Source organism: Anastrepha ludens, chromosome 4 (genome assembly GCF_028408465.1).
Source record: "Anastrepha ludens isolate Willacy chromosome 4, idAnaLude1.1, whole genome shotgun sequence".
Taxonomy (NCBI): Eukaryota; Metazoa; Arthropoda; class Insecta; order Diptera; family Tephritidae; genus Anastrepha; species Anastrepha ludens.
Window position 1 is genome coordinate 68,687,198 of NC_071500.1, and position 20,188 is coordinate 68,707,385.

Genomic DNA, 20,188 nt, shown 5'->3' on the forward strand with positions numbered 1-20,188 from the left:
AAAATTGTAACAATTAGAAATTAATTCTTACATACATATCCTTTGCGCCGCTAAGTAGGCGAAATTAAATAATAAAAAAGAAATTGAAAGGAAATTTAAAATAAAATTATTTATAAGAACAACAATTGCATAGTGATTTCACACTTTTTATACTATTTTGTTTTAGGTAATTATCGACCATATACAGATGTATTTTGTATCTATATTCCTAGCGTTATCCTATTTCAGACACATTTTTAGTGCCTCAGCCTCTTCTTCGAGATAGTCTAACTTCTTCATTAATATAATCTGCAAAACACAAGCAAGGGAAAAATTATTATGCATACGTTTTTGGTTATACTATTATAGAACTTAAATAAATAAAAAGACTATAATATTTATTCTAAAAATTATATTTCAATTTCCTATAATAAAATATAAATTTATCGGAAGTATTGATTATATAAAAAGTTCAGTAAAAAATATGACTTTTTGTGATGTGATTTTTTATGCATTGAGTAAAAATATTATTAACATTTCTGTCACATTTTAAATTTTTGCGGGCGAAAAAGGTAATAGAACACAGGTTATCAACAAATGTATCATAAATATCATGTTTCTAAGATGCGCAAGATGGACATTGATTTTTTTATACCCGCGCACCAAGGTCGAGCGTATCATAATTTTGTTTACATAACGGTGGTATGTAACAGCACAAAATAATCGAGATAGATACCAATACCAGACATATGAGCATTTTCACAAAAAGGTCAACCATGAGTGCAAAACTCAAACTGTTCCTGAAAACTTTTTGTTGATGAATAATAAATCTCAAATGTGTTTACTTTATATATATAAAAGAAATTTTCTTTTCTTTTAATTTTGAGCCGAAATATACAACGAATATACAAAATTTACAAAAATCTAACTCTTTTGACCAAATATACCAACTTTTTTCCTTGTAATATTCCCTTATTCAAAGCAATACTATGATGTTTTTATAATTTAAAAATCTTCTACTGATAGTAACATAATGTTTAACAAGCAGAGAGACTTAGTGGAGATCGAATAACGGTAGTTGTTTTTTTATTACTTCTGCTTATATTCGTATGTCGCGTCCGTTACCGAAAAATAGCATTCATTGTTCTCATTAGTGCAAAAAGTGTTGAAGTATAAATTGCTTTCAGACTTTAAGCAAATAACTTATTTCACTTAAGAAAAGTAGCCATTGACTCTCGACAAAAACGATTAATAAAATTTATTGGGGCTTGAAATTCGTCGCGTCCGTTACCGCGAACCTTAAATTTTAAATAGTCGTAGAGATTGCACAATATTAAAATTTTATAGATGGCAAAAACGGCAAAAGAAACAAGAAAAGCAATAACAACGAAATATAGAGAGAAAATGAAAGAAAACGTCGAGAAATGGCAGGAATACAAGAAGAAAGAAGCTAAACGAAAGCAAGAGTACCGAAAAAGATTATCGCAAAAAATGAAAAGTGATAGCAATTTATTAGAAAAGAAGAAAGAAAAGGACCGTGTTAGGCAGCAAGTTTTGCGGCAAAAAAAGAGCGTAAATATAATATTGATAGTTTGAATTGCGAAATTTACAGCTGTAAGCAAACGATGGGAAAAGCAAAAAAAAAATTTGAGCGTGCGTTACCTAAAAACCTGAATAGAAAAATAGCTATCCTCAAATCTTTATGCAATAAATATCTTAGGCCAACAGAAACGATGGATGAAAATACTACCAAGTCATCAAAAAGCCTGATGCGTGAAAAAATAATTGAAAAATTCTTTTTGCAAGATGGAATCAGCGTTCAAGCTCCTGGGAGAAAGGATACAATGCTAATCAATGGGAAAGTAGTCTCAAAACGTTTTATGCTTATGACCTTAACAGAAGCATATCAACTCTTCAAAACCGAATATACCGAGGAAAAAGTCTGCAAAACTGTTTTTATTCGTTCTAAGCCAACTTACATTCAGTTAATCAATAATTTACGACACAATATGTGTATCTGTAAGTACCATGCAAATTTTATTTTTTTACTAGAAGGCTGTGCAAAGATTATACCGCAGATTCCTGCCAAAGCTGATTTATTTCTTACATCAGTTTGCTGCGACGTTATGAATGAAAAGTGCATGGCTAATACTTGTGACAGCTGTGTACGCGATATTAAAGACGATCTAGTGCCAATACAGTTTATTAATCAATTTGATACGCAAATCAAATGGAAACAGTGGAGAAAAGTAGACGATCGCATAACTTTAAACTACACTATTGGTCCTTTAAGCGGCTTAATTCATGATGTAGAGATTCAGCTACCAGCTTTTAAAATGCATTGTTTTATTAAGCGTCACCAACAAAATTACTTTGAAATTAAAAAGAAAAATGTAGCAGCTAATGAAATTGTTATTCAAGTTGATTTTGCTGAAAATTATCGCTTGACATGCCAAAAAGAAATTCAAGATGCCCACTTTAGTTATAACCAAGTAACAGTGTTTACGTGCGTAGCTTGGGTTCTTGGTGAAACCAAGTCCTATGCTGTTATCAGTGATAGATTGACTCACAGTAAATTCGACGTTTACTGCTTTATTTCCAAAATTATCAATATCTTACAAAACCAGTACAAAGGAGTTACCAGCATTTATATTTTCTCTGACGGAAGCACTTCCCAATTCAAAAATAAATTTATTCTTTCTAGTATTCCAAGACTTGCAGCTGAATTTCATTGCGGAATCTTAGAGTGGAATTTTTTCGCCACTTCACATGGCAAAGGTGCTGTAGACGGAATAGGTGCCGTAGTTAAACGAAAAGTCTGGCAAATCGTTAAAGCAAGAAATATCATTCTCGGTGATGCCTTATGCTTCTATGAATGTGCTAAGAACAACATTGATGGAGTTAAAATTTTGTATATCTCTGGAACACAAATTGATAGTTTTTCTAATCAATTGTCAGAGTTATGGCAAAATGTTCCAAATATCAAAGGAGCTAAAAGTATGCATTGGTTTTCATATTTCGACAGTAAATGTATTGAAGTTGCTCGGACGGCCTATTCATTAAAGAAAATAATTAAAATAGACCATCCTAAAAACTAATAACTTTCTTCTTAATTTTTTAAGTCGTTTTTACTGTAATATTACTTGAGTTTTTATTTTCAATAAAATTGAAGTGTTATAATGAAAAAAATTCTATTTCCTAGCTCATGGAAAATTTTGTCGCGTCCGCTATGTCGCGTCCGTATTTCTTCTACACTCAATTAAAAAAAACGAAGAGAAAATTATCATATTTCATAAACCTACGAATAACAGTCAGCTGTTCGCATTTATTAACATATATATTGTATATATATAAAAATCCTTAATTTGCTGAATTTTGTATGTTTCTGAATGCGCCTCAAAAAAACTTCCACTTTTTGTCGCGTCCGTATCACTTTATAATTGCTTATAACTACGTACTTATTTGTAAAAGATCTTTCCCGTATATATTAAAATCTAGCACTTCGTCAGTCCTTTAGAACAATATCAATATATATAAACTTTTACTTTGTCTTCATTATTTTGGACGCACTTAAAAGCGTACAAATGTCGCGTCCGTTACCGTGAAAATGCCCATATACCAAAATGCTCAGAATGAGGAGTCGATTTAACCATGTCCGTCGAGCAAAAATTAATATATTTCAATAAAATTTGGTATACTCGTACTCGTACATATCACACTTTGTCCAAGGTAAGTTATATACTTAAAATGGACGAAATCAATTTATAACCATATAACGAAAGTCTTCAAAAACGAAAAAAACGTGATATCTATAAAATTTTGAAAAACTGCTACCAAAAGTGTATTAAACAAAGTGAAATAAGTACAGGGTTGGCCATATTAAACTGACCCATTGAGTAACCCTATAACTTTTTACTGTAATTTCAGATCAGCTAATGACATACCGCGTTGGAAGCGTCAGTCGAAGGAGATTTATACCATGAAACAGTACACCCCAATAGAACGCGCTGAAATTGTTCAGCTGTACATTCAAAATTCCTTCTCGATTGTAAAAACGCAACGTGCGTGGAGAAAAAAAAATAAAGTGAAAAGTGCGCCGTCAAAGAACGCAATCAAGCAAATGCACAAAAGATTTTTGTCTTCCGGCACTGTGGCTAATACCCGACGTCCAAATAAAAAGCGGCCAAGACGATCTAACGAAAATATCGCGGCCGTACGAGCCAGTATCGAGTCATCGCCGCGAACGTCAGGTAATCGTCGTTCTGCTCAGTTGGACATCCCTCGGACCACTCTACGACGTATCATTCGTTTGGATTTGGGGATATTCCCGTACAAAATACAACTAAATCAACAACTGTTGCCGGCCGATAAGCCTCGTCGCTTGGAATATGCCAATTTTGTCGTCCGAATGGCCCAAACTGATGAGGATTTTTAGCATCAAATCATTATGAGTGATGAGGCCCATTTCTCCTTGAACGGAACCGTAAATTAGCAAAATTGCCGTTTCTACGCCACTGAAAACCCTCAAATTATTGAAGAGGTACCTCTCCACGACCAAAAAGTTACAGTCTGGTGTGGCATTTGCGCTGATATGGTCATTGGGCCGTTCTTCTTTGAAAATGGTCAACACCAACCATTGACCGTCAAGCAAGAGCGTTATCGGGCCATGATAACCGATTTTGTGATGCCGATTGTTCGTGAAAATGGTATGGAGCACTTCTGGTTTCAGCAAGATGGCGCACCACCACACACAGCACGAGCCACCGTCAACTTATTGAAGACTTTGTTCCCTGGCCGTTTGATATCAAAAAGCGGCGATTTTGACTGGCCGCCACGCATTCCCATGGCAGCCGGTTCTACGTTACCGGAATGACTCGGGTTTTTCCCGATCAAGGGCTGCCGCTCCAGTACACTAGCCCTGTCTAGTGTATCGTATATCACCCCACCCCTTACGTCACAGGAGCAAACTCCCGCAGCTAACCTGCTCCAAATACTTCTCCTCAGGGCTGGAGTCGAATCCAACCCTGGGCCAGAGGTATTCTACTGCTGCGTCTGCCATCAACGGCTCCACCCGAACTCCACCTCGGTTAGGTGCAATAAGTGCAACGGGTGGAGCCACCTTAAGACCTGCTCAGGCCTTAAGTCGCACAGGGAGTGGTCCACACGGTATGTGGCCACGTGTTGCTCCCGCCAACAGGCGTCTGATGCCTCCACGGCTACCACACCCCCTGATAGGCCGGCACTACCAACCGCCACCACAACCCACACCTCCACGGTGAGGAGCCTATCGGAGCAACACAACTCCCCTTTAACCCCTCCTATCCCTTCCTGCTCCAACCCCAGTGCGGGGACAAACCATCAGCTCCTGGTCCCCCGTACAGTCTGTTCCGTGTGTCAGACCGTAATACCTCGGAATCTGGTATCAGTCCAGTGCAATTCCTGCAATGGCTGGTGCCATTTTCGGAGATGTTCCGGCCTGCGCACCACCCGTGAGTGGACAACTGCCTACGTTGCCCCCTGCTGCAGAGCTCTGCACCCACTACCTCCCCCGGAGGAGCGGCCGCCCACCACCATCAGGCCGCAACAACCACAGTGGATTGCACAGCAGGTCCAACGTAGACAACCCCACGCGTCCCTCACCCCCCGGATTACACTGACCTCACCGAGAAGCTTCAAGCTTCTCCAGTTTAATTGCAACGGACTTACGAGTAAGGTCGACGAGATAGTCGACTTTATGAACCGGCACAGTATCAAGATAGCTGCGGTCCAAGAAACAAAGTTGCACGCTAGGTCATCTCTGATCACCAGGGATGGCTATAACGTGCACAGACACGATCGCGAGCGAGACAACGGTGGTGGCCTAGCGTTTATAGTCCACCACACTGTGCAGTATCGTCTTATCGATGAAGGAATCGACCCCAGGGACAGCACCTTAGAATGTCAAGGCATAGCTGTCCGGTCAGGCGATTCCGAGCTCGAAATTTTTAATATATACATACCCCCTGTCACCTGCTGCCCGGCAGGATATCACCCTGATATAGGTGCGCTCATCAGAGGTGAAAACTGATTGGTTGTAGGTGACTTCAATGCGCATCACGATCTTTGGCATTCAAGCCTGCCAAATGATCGTAGGGGACAGCAATTGGCAGAGCAGATAGACGACTCGACATTCAGCACAGTGAACGACGACGCCCCCACCAGGGTAGTGGGCAATTGTAGCAGCTCGCCTGACCTAACAATAGCTAGCGCGGGTCTGATAAATAGCATAACGTGGCGACCTATGCTATCGCTTGCATCAGACCACTTGCCCATTATCGTCTCGATCGAGAGACCTGCCGATTTCGTTTCCGCGAATCACCGGTCCTATTTTAACTTTATAAAAGCTAATTGGGCCGGCTTCACGGAATTCACCGAGGACACCTTCGCCGCTCTTCCCATCCCCACTGATGTGCGCGTCGGCGAACGCGCATTCCGCAAGGTGCTCACAGCTGCTGCGGCTCGCTTCATCCCAGCTGGATGTTATAAGGACATCCGTCCCCACTTCCCAGCAGAAGCAGCCAGTTTAGCAAACGAGCGTGACCACCTACGCCAGGCCGATCCCGGGGATCCCCGCATAAGGGATCTCAATTTGGAGATCCGGCAACTGGTAAATCAACATAAGCGGACTAAATGGGTTGAGCACCTGAAGACTTGTAACCTCACCTCCGGAGTGAGTAAGCTCTGGTCCACCGTTAGGTCCCTGTCGAACCCGACGAAACACAACGACAAGGTGGCTATCACCTTCAACGGTTGTACTTCGTCGGACCCGAAGAGATGCGCGAGCTATTTTAGCCGGCTGTTTACACTGCATCCTCCGGGCGACAGAACCAAACGTCGTGTTACCAGAAGGCTGCACAAACTGACGAACGACAGTGCGCCACTTACTTTCTCCGGTGATGAGGTTCAGGGGGCCATCAACAAGTCGAAATCATCGAAAGCCATTGGCCCTGACGGACTTAACGCACTGATGCTGAAGCATCTGGGACCCGTGGGAGTAGGATACCTCACAAGGGTCTTCAATTTGTCTCTGGCCACTCTCATCATCCCTGACAAGTGGAAAGCAGGGAGAGTGGTCCCACTATTGAAACCTGGGAAACCCGCCAACCAAGGGGAGTCTTATCGGCCGATAACTCTCCTTTCCCCAGTAGTGAAGACACTTGAAGCCCTCCTACTCCCACTCTTCACGACCCACCTGGCCCCAGCCCCACATCAGCACGGATTCCGACGAGTGCACAGCACCACCACGGCACTCACCGCCATAAACGCCCAGATAAATCGCGGGCTTAACCAAAACCGCCCCTGCGAGAGGACTGTCCTAGTAGCGTTGGACCTAAAGAAGGCTTTCGATACAGTCAGCCATTCCACGCTACTAGATGATATTTATCAGTCGACACTCCCGCCAGGGCTGAAGAGGTGGTCCGCGAACTACCTGAGCGGTCGGCACTCGTCAGTGATTTTTCGAGATCAAATGTCAAAGCAGAGGAAGATTAAGCAAGGCGTACCGCAGGGTGGTGTCCTTTCACCCTTGCTTTTTAACTTCTACATCTCGAAGCTCCCCCAACCACCAGCGGGAGTTTCCCTGATCTCATACGCTGACGACTGCACGATAATGGCGTCGGGCAATGACATCGATGGCCTGTGTTCCAAAGTGAACAACTACCTCACCGACCTTTCTCGCTTTTTCACTGCGAGGAATCTCCAACTTTCCCCCACTAAGTCCACGGCGACCCTTTTCACCACCTGGACAAAGGAGGTCAAGCTGTCCCTTAAGGTAAAAGTCGACGACACACCAATTCCGACTGTGAATAACCCCAAAATTTTGGGTGTAACCTTTGACAGCTTGCTCTCCTTCTCTGCGCACACAACCGCAATTGCCACTAAAGTCCAAAATCGCAACAAGGTCCTCAAATCGCTGGCCGGCAGCACTTGGGGCAAGGACAAAGAACTGTTGCTTTCGACATTTAAGGCAATTGGCCGGCCGGTTCTAAATTATGCTGCGCCTGTCTGGTCGCCTGGCACTAGTGATTCGCAGTGGATAAAGCTTCAGACATGTCAGAATACCGCCATTCGGACAGCGACCGGGTGCATCCTGATGTCACCCATACAACACCTGCACAACGAGGCACAAATGCTCCCAGTCGCGGAGCACAACAAATTGCTCAGCAAGCAGTTCCTGCTGGGGTGTTACCGCAGGTTTCACCCCTGCAGACACCTGCTTGAGCCTGAGCCGCCTCCCAGGCACGTCAGGAGACACCTCCTCGACTACGCTGACGAACTCCAGGACAAAACTGACCGAGACCTACTGGACCGGACAGTATTCAGACAGTCAATAAACGACATTCACCGGGAGTCCGTTACCACCTTCATGAACTCCCGTCCCGTGAATGCCGTAATCGGAGTCCAACCACCACCCATTGCAGATGAAGAGCTCCAGCTTCCCCGTGAGACTCGTGTAACATTGACACAATTACGTTCTGGATATTGTAGCAGGTTAAACTCCTACTTATCCAGAATTGACCCCGACATACCAAACACATGTCCGGCATGTGAAGGTACCCCGCACGACACTAACCACCTCTTCACATGCCCCCTTAATCAGACTCATCTAACCCCCCTCTCCCTCTGGACCCAACCCGTCGAAACAGCATGTTTCCTGGGCCTACCCCTAGATGAGCTAGACGAAGACGACAGATGATATACCTACACTGACAGGGCTAACTATGCTGTTAAAACAACAACAACAACAACTGGCCGCCACGATCACCGGATTTGACGCCACCGGACTTTTTTCTTTGGGGCTATTTGAAATCTAAGGTTTACGTCAACAAGCCAAAGACACTAGGCGCACTTAAGGCCAATATCCGACGGGAAATAGCCGCCATATCGGCCGAGACGCTGGCCAAAACTATGGAAAACGCCGAAAAACGGGCACATTACGCTATACGAGCTAAGGGCGACCACTTGCGCGATATCATATTCAAAAAGTGATGTAAACGAATCTCCTTGAACTAAATTAAATGTTTTTCACAATGAAACACAAAAAAATGTTTCTTTTTCCATATTTTTTTAATAATCACATGGGTCAGTTTAATATGGCCAACCCTGTATATGTTATTTAATTTTTCTATATACTTATTTGGCATGCATCTTGTCATTAACTTAATCAACCCTTTTTACTTTGTTTTTTGATTAAAAATTTCAATCTTGAAAATGAAAAATAGTAAAGTTTCAAAACGAATAAAGCAATTATTAAAAAAAAAAACAATACACTTGTATATAGTTATTATGCCGAACACTTGTTGAAATAATTATAGCGTTGAGTCACAGTACTAATGTACTCAGTCGTGCCATAAGTTCTGTTACAAGTTAAGTCCGTTAAGTTTTTTTAATGAAGTTAATTTTATTTAATCATGCAAATATTAAAAACGTATTATTATTCAAATGGTAGCCGTCTGCTTTTATGCAAGCTTTCAAACGATTAAGCCATTCAGCTATTCCAGCACACACGGTTTCCATGCATATTGACATCGCTGCTTGAACCAAATATAGTTTGAGACTCTCCAAATTCCTGTGAGGCCATGTTCTCCAATTCTGACCACAAACTGTAGCTCAATGGATTAAGATCTGGACTTCCAGACGACCAATCTTCAGCCGCTATTAACCCAGGAATATTGTTTCTTAGCCATTGCTGAGTGGTTTTCCCCATATGGGCTGGAGCGGAATCTTGCTGGAAGATCCAACGCTTTTTTGTATACTTTTGCCCCGGTCTGAACTCGTTTTTCGCCGAAATGAAGAGATGTAATGCCTTTACAAGACACTCCTCACCAAACCATTACGGAGACTGGACGGTGGCCTCGCTGAACACTTGGAACAACATTTTTTGCGTCTTTAGAAGTTTTAGAATGGATTTTGGCGTTTTGCTTATTAAAAACTTCTCCATTAGGAAACATTTTCTCATCTGTGAAAATAATATTTTCATGGCCGTTGGCCGCGTGCCACCGATGAAGCAGCTTGCATCTGTCGAGTCCAATTTTCTTCAAGCGCGTTGTCAAAAAATGACCAATTGAGCGGCGGAAGTCTTTCATGTGGAGATCAGCTCTAATTAGTATGCACTTGGATCTGATAGATACATTCATTTCCCCGTACATGATTCTCTGCTTCTAAGAGGATTTCTGCGAATTCTTTCTCGAACGTCTTTTATGGGTGCACTGTTATGAACCACGCGAGGACGGTCACTTCTTTTTCTGTGTGCCCCTTCAGACGTTTGGAGAAAATGATTAATCGTGCAGTAAACACACGTTCTCTACATATTGAGTTTTATCAGCAATTCGTAAATCTCACTGGCACTTTTACCCCACTTTTGTAATGCAATCTCTGCAATGCGATTTTCCTTAGTTCCCCACTGCATTGTTAAAAAGTAAAATTTGCCTCGAATCTGAATATAATTCATGAGTAAACAATGCATACGAACAAAAGCAAAAATAACCGAACTTTTTTGTGCGAATTTGTTCTCGCCGTATGCATTGTAAAATTTGTCACAGAATTTATGGCAAGGCTAAGTACATGCATATGTACGTTTCCACGACAGTCGGTTCTACGTTACCGAAACGACCCGGATTTATATCCGACCAAGGACCATATGGGGAATGTTTATGCTGCTACAACAACAATAACAACATGCATATGTAAAGCAAATGGCTTGTGATACCACCTCAATGTTTTTCAGATCGCTTTTTATATGTTAAGACTAAATATCCGTCTAATATAAAAGCTATAACTTTCATTGTCATGAGTTTATTCGATCCAAAAATGAAGAGTGAAAATAACTCAATTTCACTAAAATATGCGCGGGTATATAAAGTAGGGTCACCGTAGCCGTAGAAAATATTTTTTCTAATGACAGTCCTCCGTTCGCAGGCAAAGGCTGTATTTCTACCACGAAATAGCTCCTCATAAAGAACCGTATCTAGTTCGGTTATCAAAAATGTTTTATAATTAAATAATAATAAAAAAAAATCTTTTTGTGATCTTACTTCGAATTGTAGAGAGAATGGAATTACAACTCTTCAGGCAAACAAACTATAATTACACGCAAACGATTGGCATACATACATCATTTGAATCTAAATTAATGTGGATAAAAACTGACTTAGTTCGTAAAGTAAAATCATACACAGGGCTTTACTATTAATGTAGATGCATATGTACATATACAAATTCATACATATTTTCGTATTTGCTGAATAATTTACCTTTGCTGCCGAAATAATCTCTTTTGCTATTTTCATTGGCATATGCTCAACCGAACTCGATAATTGAATGGGTTTACATTTCGCTATAGCTTCGATTGTCTTGAAACCTGCCCTATAGAGTTGTTTAGCACGATTCTGAAAAAATGTTTTAATATTTAACATATTTGAAATTCTTTTTATATCCATTGCATATACAATTTTAACGGACGGTAGATCTAGCAACGGTTCCAATTCCATTGTACCACATCGATCCAACTTTGCGCCTATTCGCTCCAAGAGTGCTTTGAAACACCAAAAGTAATCAAGCTGTTCGCAGAGTCGCACAATTGCACTGGCCGCGGCAATTGACTGATTAATAAGGGTCTGAAGCATGCCCCGCTCTACCTGGTATCGGGACGCCACTATATGCAGAGGTTTTAAATTTAAAATGTCAATCAAAACCAACACTTTATAGAGACGATTCAATTTCAATTCAAGCGGCCCTTGAACGGACAACGTTCTTGCCATTTTCACTGCATTCGATTCAGTAAATCCAAGAAGTTTGAATAGTTCCTGCGTAGTGTCATCTAATGACATATATTGCCGATAAAGTATACCCGCATCGGCGGGAAATAATTCATCACCCTTCACATTTGAATTGAAAGCTACCACAAGATACAGGAGGTGTGCATAGTTCGTCAATATTAGTTTTTTTTGTGCGAATTTTAGCTCGGCGTGTATTGCGTATGTCCGTTTATAGTCAATGCCAGCTTTAAAAGCTGCACGGCCAATATTAGTTAACTGGAAACGTGTTGATTTGCTAACAAAAAGCCGACGATGTTCTTGTGATGCGCGTTTTGTGGCAGTACCAACATCCTGTGTAGTAAGTATGCTCGATATGTTATCTTTTACTGCTGCCGTCGATGCGCACAACTCTAGTACTTTGTGTTTGAACATTTCACGAATAAGTTGCAGTACCATTTCTTCTGTTGTAAGTTTTAATTCTGGAGCTTGAACTGAAAGCAAAGTGCTACCCACAAGTCGATACAAATCAGAACGGCATGTAGCAATTTCCAAACCAATCGCACTTAAAACCAAACCCTGTGGATAAAAAATTGTCAATAATTTGGTGATTAAACATACTTACGTACACATGAAACTAAACGAAGTGAAAGGTCTTAAATCAAATTAATTTTAATTAAATCTAAATACTAACCTTTGAACGCACAATATACCTATATAACTTAACCCCAGTGCAACTGCTATAAATGGCATAATTTCATACCTGTAAACCGATACAATTTTCGTGATCTAAAGAAGTTATGGCTTTGTCCATTGGTGAGAAAAGCATTTCGCCAACACGTACATTGTTTTGACTAGTTGTAATAAGAAAACTTTCACCGGCTTCACCCATGCCAGCACGTCCAGCACGTCCTACCATTTGTTTATAACGGCAAAGTGTCATAAAGTCCGAACCCACAAAAGGTGCACGTATGATGACACGCTTTGCAGGGAGATTCACACCAGCTGCTAAAGTAGATGTGCAACAAATTACGCTTAATACTCCAAAGCGATATGCGGTCTCAATGAACTTCCGTTCATCAATAGTAAGACCAGAGTGATGGTACGCTATGCCATAAGGTATACTCTTAGCTAAGACATCTCCAAGCACACCACACACCTTATCCAATGCATCCATTAGATCTTCCTTTTCACGTTTTCGATGTTGGACAAATTTTCTGTACGGATTGCAAGAGGTTGTGCAACTTTTACTTAATGTATTTCATGTTGGTGCAATATTCATATACTTTGGTAAAATACGGCTCAACAGCAAAGCGACATTCTCGCAGTTCTTTCGCGATGGACAAAATACAAGCACACAATGTTCGGGAGCGCATTCTGCAACCAATCCAGCCAGGTGATCCGGGTCGGATCGTGTTAAGGATTCGCTGTACTGAAAAGGAGAATAAATAAATTGGCAAACTTCATAATATAAGTTATACTCGTATCATGAACTCACATTAAAATTAACGCTACGGCTGTAAACGAAAACTTCCTCCAAGGTTTTGCCTGCCGTATTTATCTCCAATATATCATTGCCACATTTTATAAACTCCCTTAGCTCAACAGGGCGAAAACTTCGAGTATATATATCTGCTTTTAAGAAGGTAGAAACTTCTGTAAGATTTCCAATAGTTGCACTCATGCCCACAATTTGGATATTAACTGAAAAAATGTAACATTCATATTTACATGTGTAAATTACTCGCAGTCAAAATGGTGTATTAATAACTATATACAAAACACTTTACCGTCTATGAACATAATCTTGGTAAGTAATGCCTCCAATATGGCGCCACGTCCCTTTTCACCTATTAGATGTAATTCGTCGACCACAACCAACCCTATTTCATCAGCCCGTTGCGCCTCGATTAAGCTATCTATTAAAACAGCACCTTTCTCTATCGAAGCTATAAATATACTTTTACGTTTTTTCCGCTTCATTGGTGGGCATTTTCCTTTTCCGGCGGTGTATTCATCCACGATAAAATTCATTGCTATTGCAAATGGAGACATAGCGCTGACCTAAATTATATTATTCGAACGCACATATTTATTATTTAAAGACGAAGTTATCAAGCAACACCGCATTAACCTTTTCTTGTACTATTGAGACGTAAGGTAGTATAAAAAGTACATCCTTTTCTCGGCACAACACCTCCCTCAGCATTAATATTTCAGCAACAAGCGTTTTACCTCCGCTCGTTGGCAGAGCATAGATCAAGTTTTTGCGCATATGAATAGCTGGCAAATTTAAACATTCTTCCTGCCATTCTATTAAATATAAACAGCTTCTATTATATATGTAAATATTTTGTTTTATATAATATATTTACTATTTACCATATAAATTTTGTATACCCTTATGTTGGAAAATCATTTGCTTAACTTTTTCTGGAAGCCCAAAGAAGTCACCTTTGCTTGGGAAATCATTTTCGAACTTATCGGAAAATGCCTGGGAGTCCCAGTCCAGCCGTGAAAGGTTCGAGAGTGCCGTAGTATTTACCAAATCACTGTGTACCACGTACTGCGATCCACGCATAACACCGTCACGCTCTTGAAGGGTATTTGATTTGTTTTCTATTGGCTGTACCATGCGTGGCACCTTAAATATCGCAAGGTCATCTAGAAATCTTTGGGAGTTTTGAATCTCCGTATCATGTGCAATAACTTCTGTAAATAGCTCTCTATCATCATCCTTGGTCAAGTCTTCTTCTATATTTATGTTCGCAAATAACGTGTCATCTATCTTTAACTGTTTTTGGCTTTCATCCTCTTGCTCAGTATGTAAGTTAATGGTGTTAAACATGCCGTCATCAGCGGTATTATGATGGAAATTGCAAGCATTTTCAACATCCAATGGAGCAGTATCTTTCAATTGATTTTTATCTATATCGTTACCTTCATTCGGGCTCGAAAAAAGCACTAAGGGAGTGTCGCTAAGTAAATGTTCCACTGCAGAGATAGTTAAGAAACTCTTATCGTCGTTTTCATAATTCTTATTCTGAATAGTTTTATTACATCCTGTCATAATGTTATCCAATACAGATTTCGATAAAAAAGTTTCTTCATTGAAGTTGCTTAATTGGGAAATGTTATTTTGTTGAGTTCCAGAAACTTGTTGCTCCTGATTAACACCCAAAGCTGTTTGAGAACAGAATAAGTTGGAATCTCTTTCAAGGCTAGTAAAATCTGAACTGTTCTTTTCACCAAGTATATTAGTGCAAATTTTATCATTTATCACCGAGTTCAATTTCGAAACTGTAAAAAAACTATCCTCTTCATCTTCCGGCCAGAACAGATTTTGGGTTTGATGCACCGTACCCAAGCATTTTCGTTTGGTCGTTAATTCAGGAGAACTCCATTGGACCTTACGCACTTTTTTTGACATGTTAGTTTTTATGATAACCAGCACTCAAATGAATTTGGTTTAAAAATTGCGCGCCTTTGAATTTCATGTATAGAAATAAATAGAAAACATCTGATTGTTGAAATACGTGTGGATGCCACGATGTACAAAATACAGATGGTGACGCCTTTCGAAAACCGCTACTTTATATTTTGCGATTTTGATAGTGTGAGGTTACTTGCTTACGATTGCACCTTCTGAACTCGCCGTGTCGTAAGCGTCCTTGCGCTTGTTTGCGAAGAAGAAGAGTAGGCGAAAGCAACGTAAGCAACCAAACACAATAAATTACGCACACAAACGCACTTTCTTACCACGGCGTGTTACGCATAAAAACGCAAATAAACTGTATTTGGAAGCTTTATATTAATTTGTGCTTTCACAATTTAATACACGGCACTTCGTTTTCATTGCTTTGCTTAGTTTAAATTTCACAAATCACAATATTACCAAGACATTCACTGAATTTTCACAAACATGTAATTTCTCCTAATTTTATTTGTTTTGTTCCATTGTTTTGTATTGCGAAGGGAGCTGACGTCCAACTTGTCAAAATCGCGAAAAATAAAGTACCAGTTTTTTAATCGCGCCACCTTAGATATTCAATTCGCCTTGGTGTGTGTACATAAAGAAACAGAGCACTTTGATATTCAATTCACCAAACCGGCGCCACGGCGAATTAATGACGAGCAGTGTCCACTTAGAATCTTTCTTGCCAACAAGTGCTACTTTGGACTAAGTAGGCAACTGAGCAATAAAGTCCTCTCTCAACGAACAAAACTAACACTCTACAAGGCTCTCATCATGCGCGTCCTAACGTATGGAGTGGAAGCTTGTACGATCACATCATGGGAGAAAGAGTATGCGTAAAATTTTTGGACCTATGCACGTTGGCAACGGCGAATATCGCAAACGATGGAACGATGAGCCGTATGAATTTTACGACGACAAAGACATAGCGCAGCGAATAAAGATCCAGCGGCTACGTTGGCTGGGTCATGTCGTCCGAATGGATACAAACGCTCCGGCTTGGAAAGTATTCGATGCGGTACCAGCTGGTGGTAGCAGAGGAAAAGGAAGGCCTCCTCTGCGTTGGAATGATCAGGTGGAGAAGGACTTGGTTTGACTTGGTGTGTCCAATTGGCGCCGGTTAGCACGAGAAAGAAACGACTGGCGCGCTTTGTTAAACTCGGCCAAAATCGCCTAAGCGGTTATCGCGCCAATTAAGAAGAAAAAGTGTCCACGTTAATACGGAACAACTTTTGTTGAAACAACTCATCACCAAGAATCAAGAATGATAGAATAAAAGGCGTCTTCGGAATTCGCTGTGACGTCAGGCTTGAGAATATAAAAGCAAAAGGAAATACTTGTTTGGGAAGGAAAAGTTGGTGAAAGTAATGACTAATACTCACTCACGCACACTTTCTTCCCACGGTGTCATTCACATAAATGGAAGTATTTTTATAATTCGCGTTTTCACAATTTAACACGTGACACTTCGTTTTCATCAGTTTGCTTAGCTTAAATGTCATAAATCAAAATAGTACCAAGCCATTCACAAACATTTAATTTCTCCTTCTTGCACTACTCAATTCGCCTTAATGTGTAGAGGCTAAAAGTGGCTTCAGCCTTTTCCTTTATTCCGTAAAAGTAGTAAATCTTTCCATGATGAAATGTCAATGAATACTGAAAAGAAATACATATTTAGTTTGAGAGTAGGCAGGTGTGATCTGTGAAAAACCCCTATAGGAGAAAGTATCTCCAATCTGATTACACTTTAATCTGATTACGCTGATGTCATAGCGAATGCGGAATGCGTAACCTTATATATGATCATTCTTGGTTATTAACAATTTGAATTTTTTAACAAGGTGATTATTAATATAAATGAGAAATAATAAAAAAACAATAACAAAAAAGCAAGACGAATCGATTAAAGGTGGTAGCTGATTTGTTTTTTTTTCGCCGTGTACATTCGGATGCTCGCACAAAACTAAATTACGAATCATATTATTTACATTCAAATTTGTAATTTGAAAATTGATATTTTATAATGAATTTAAATTCAAAAGGCTTTTTGTAAATATTTAAAATAATGAGGATTGCGCAATTTGTTTTAAATAAATAAATCACTTCTTTGATTTCTACTTTGACGTGACATCCTGTTATTGGTCTAATGCCACCATCTTTAAAGGATTTGCCTGTTAAAAAACGAAACTGCCGCAAAAAACAATCTTATGGCCTCTGGTGACGGTCAAGCATTGTTTGACAAGAACTTTATATGTGTGCGTGTCGGGTGCTTGACGCTAATATCTAAAATTTTTGATTTTTACCGACAACAAGTATGTGTGACACGACGCCACCCGACTGCACTAACGCATACAAAGCGCAGTCAAGCATGCTGTATCGTCACCAGAGGCCATTAGTCGAACATAGTTTTATTATTTCCGCAGTTTCAAATGGGCAGCACTTTAAACTTCAAACACTTCAAATCCAGTAAGTGATATTAAGCATAGATCAAGGCGAATTTATTACAGGTGACAGCAAACACATATAAGTAAAACCCTACATGTATTTGTTGTTGCGTTTGGTGCAAGCATCATGTCAAAATCAGCAAGCAAATGTAAACATACGAATGTAGACATACCAATACATACAAACAAAGCATATCATTTTGACATAAGCCATACCTACGGCGAAAAATTCAGCTGGGTGAATGCTGTCACCTTATTAAATCCACCTTGGCATAGATATTAAGATGTGAAACTTCTTCATTTTGAGAGAGAGCGCGCCCATGAGGACGTTTCAAAACTTGGCAGCATTCACACATTATGGGATTTTGAACAGCTGTTAGGCGAAATGGCGGGCTGCCAGCGAAAACGCTTCAAAAATAACTAACGAAATCTGTTCGTTTTTGCTTAATGGAGAAATTACGCGATTGAAACGTTTATGATTATTTGTCTTAAAACATTCAATTGAAACGTAATAATTTAAATTGAAGGGAGTTTTAGAATTTCTCAAAGCCTCTAATATCCTTTTCAACTTCTACTTTAATACATTTTACTCGTACATACATGTACTTTTATTGAAATCTGTATGTTGGTTTACATATGTCTGTAAATTTGTATATACGTAAATATTCTATGAGTGAAAAGCGTAGGTAAGGGAATTTAATTTGAGTTTGAGATATTTTACAAAGATTAAAAGTAATCTGCTTTAACTAATTCTGTTCGTTGTTTGAGATTTTTTTTTTTTTGTTACCCACTTTCTGTGTTATATAAAAAAATCGCAGTAAGTCATGTTTTTAATTATAACTTATGTTTTTCGGGTTCATAACTTTATTATTATTAAATTACTTATGTATATCAGTTTTAAATAATTTCATTTACATAAAAATTTGTAAATTGTTGGCTTATTTATGTACATATTTCATACGGATTGAGCTTATTTTTAGTATAGGTAGGTGTTTACGAGTGATATAAGGCTATTGGGCAACCGCACACTAAATACTAACCTCAATGGTGGTGTGGAAACTAAAAACTCCCAATTTTTGTTTAAAAAATACCCAATTCATGTTTCTACCGGTGTGGCAATATTGGAAAATGTTATAAAAAATGCACATTTTCAGCGCTCTCACATCTAGTCATCTATTAGCATAGATGACTATGCTAATAGATGACTAGATGTGAAACTCTGTTTCTCGTGAGAGCGCTGAAAAATGTGCATTTTTTATAACATTTTCCAATATTGCCACACCGGTAGAAACATGAATTGGGTATTTTTGAATCAAAGGTCTGGAATTTTTAGTTTCCATACCACCATTGAGGTTAGTATTTAGTGTGCGGTTGCCCAATAGCCTTATATTACTCGTAACCCCCAACATATACTAAAAATAAGCACAATCCGTATGAAATATGTACATAAATAAGCAAAAAATTTAAAAATTTCTATGTAAATGAAATTATTTAAAACTGATATTCATAAGTAATTTAATAATAATAAAGTTATGAACCCGAAAAACATAAGTTATAATTAAAAACATGACTTATTGCGATTTTTTAATATAACACAGAAAGTGGGTAACAAAAAAAAATTCTCAAACAACGAACAGAATAAGTTAAAGTAGATTACCTTTAATTTTTGTAAAATATCTCAAACACAAATTCAGTTCCCTTACCTACGCTTTTCAACCATAGTATATTTACGTACATACAAATTTACATAAACCAACACACAGTTTTCAATAAAATTACATTATGTATTTACATAAGACTAATTAAAAGTAGAAGTCGAAAAGGATATAACGAGGTTTGGATTCTACAAACTCACTTCAATTCGAATTATTACATTTCAATTGAATTAATTTTAAGACAAATAATTATGAACATTTCAACACGTCATTTGTCCATTAAGCAAAAACGAACTGTTTTCGTCAGTTATTTTCGGCGCGTTTCTTCTGGCAGTCTGCCATTTCGCCTATCAGCTGTTCAAAATCCCATAATGTGTGAGTGCTGCCAAGTTTTGAAACGTCCTCATGGGCGCGCTCTCTCTCAAAATGTATAAGTTTCACATCAAGGTGGATTTAATAAGGTGACCGCATTCACCCTGCTGAATTTTTCGCCGTAGGTATGGCTTACGTCAAAATGATATGCTTTGTTTGTATGTATTGGTATGTTTACATTCGTATGTTTACATTTGCTTGCTGATTTTGACATGATGCTTGCACCAAACGCAACAACAAATACATGTAGGGTTTTACTCAAGGCGAATTTATTACAGGTGACAGCAAACACATATAAGTAAAACCCTACATGTATTTGTTGTTGCGTTTGGTGCAAGCATCATGTCAAAATCAGCAAGCAAATGTAAACATACGAATGTAAACATACCAATACATACAAACAAAGCATATCATTTTGACGTTAGCCATACCTACGGCGAAAAATTCAGCTGGGTGAATGCTGTCACCTTA

General features: G+C 39.2%; 1 protein-coding gene across 2 annotated transcripts; it reads right to left on the bottom strand.

The window, feature by feature from the left end:
* Positions 1–198: 198 nt before the first annotated feature.
* On the bottom strand, positions 199–15,329 carry LOC128859702 (helicase POLQ-like). Of its 2 annotated transcripts, none has more exons than XM_054096719.1 (9): positions 14,154–15,329; positions 13,906–14,084; positions 13,562–13,835; positions 13,270–13,475; positions 13,058–13,203; positions 12,535–13,015; positions 11,466–12,350; positions 11,271–11,405; positions 199–288 (listed from the first exon to the last, which is right to left on the bottom strand). In XM_054096719.1, exons 1-9 carry the CDS (start codon positions 15,199–15,201, stop codon positions 220–222), a joined length of 3,423 nt encoding a protein of 1,140 aa, XP_053952694.1. In that variant the 5' UTR covers positions 15,202–15,329; the 3' UTR covers positions 199–219. The 2 variants fall into 2 exon arrangements, with proteins under 2 accessions (XP_053952694.1, XP_053952695.1); XM_054096720.1 differs by having other exon boundaries at positions 12,535–12,988; positions 14,154–15,327.
* Positions 15,330–20,188: the final 4,859 nt, after the last annotated feature.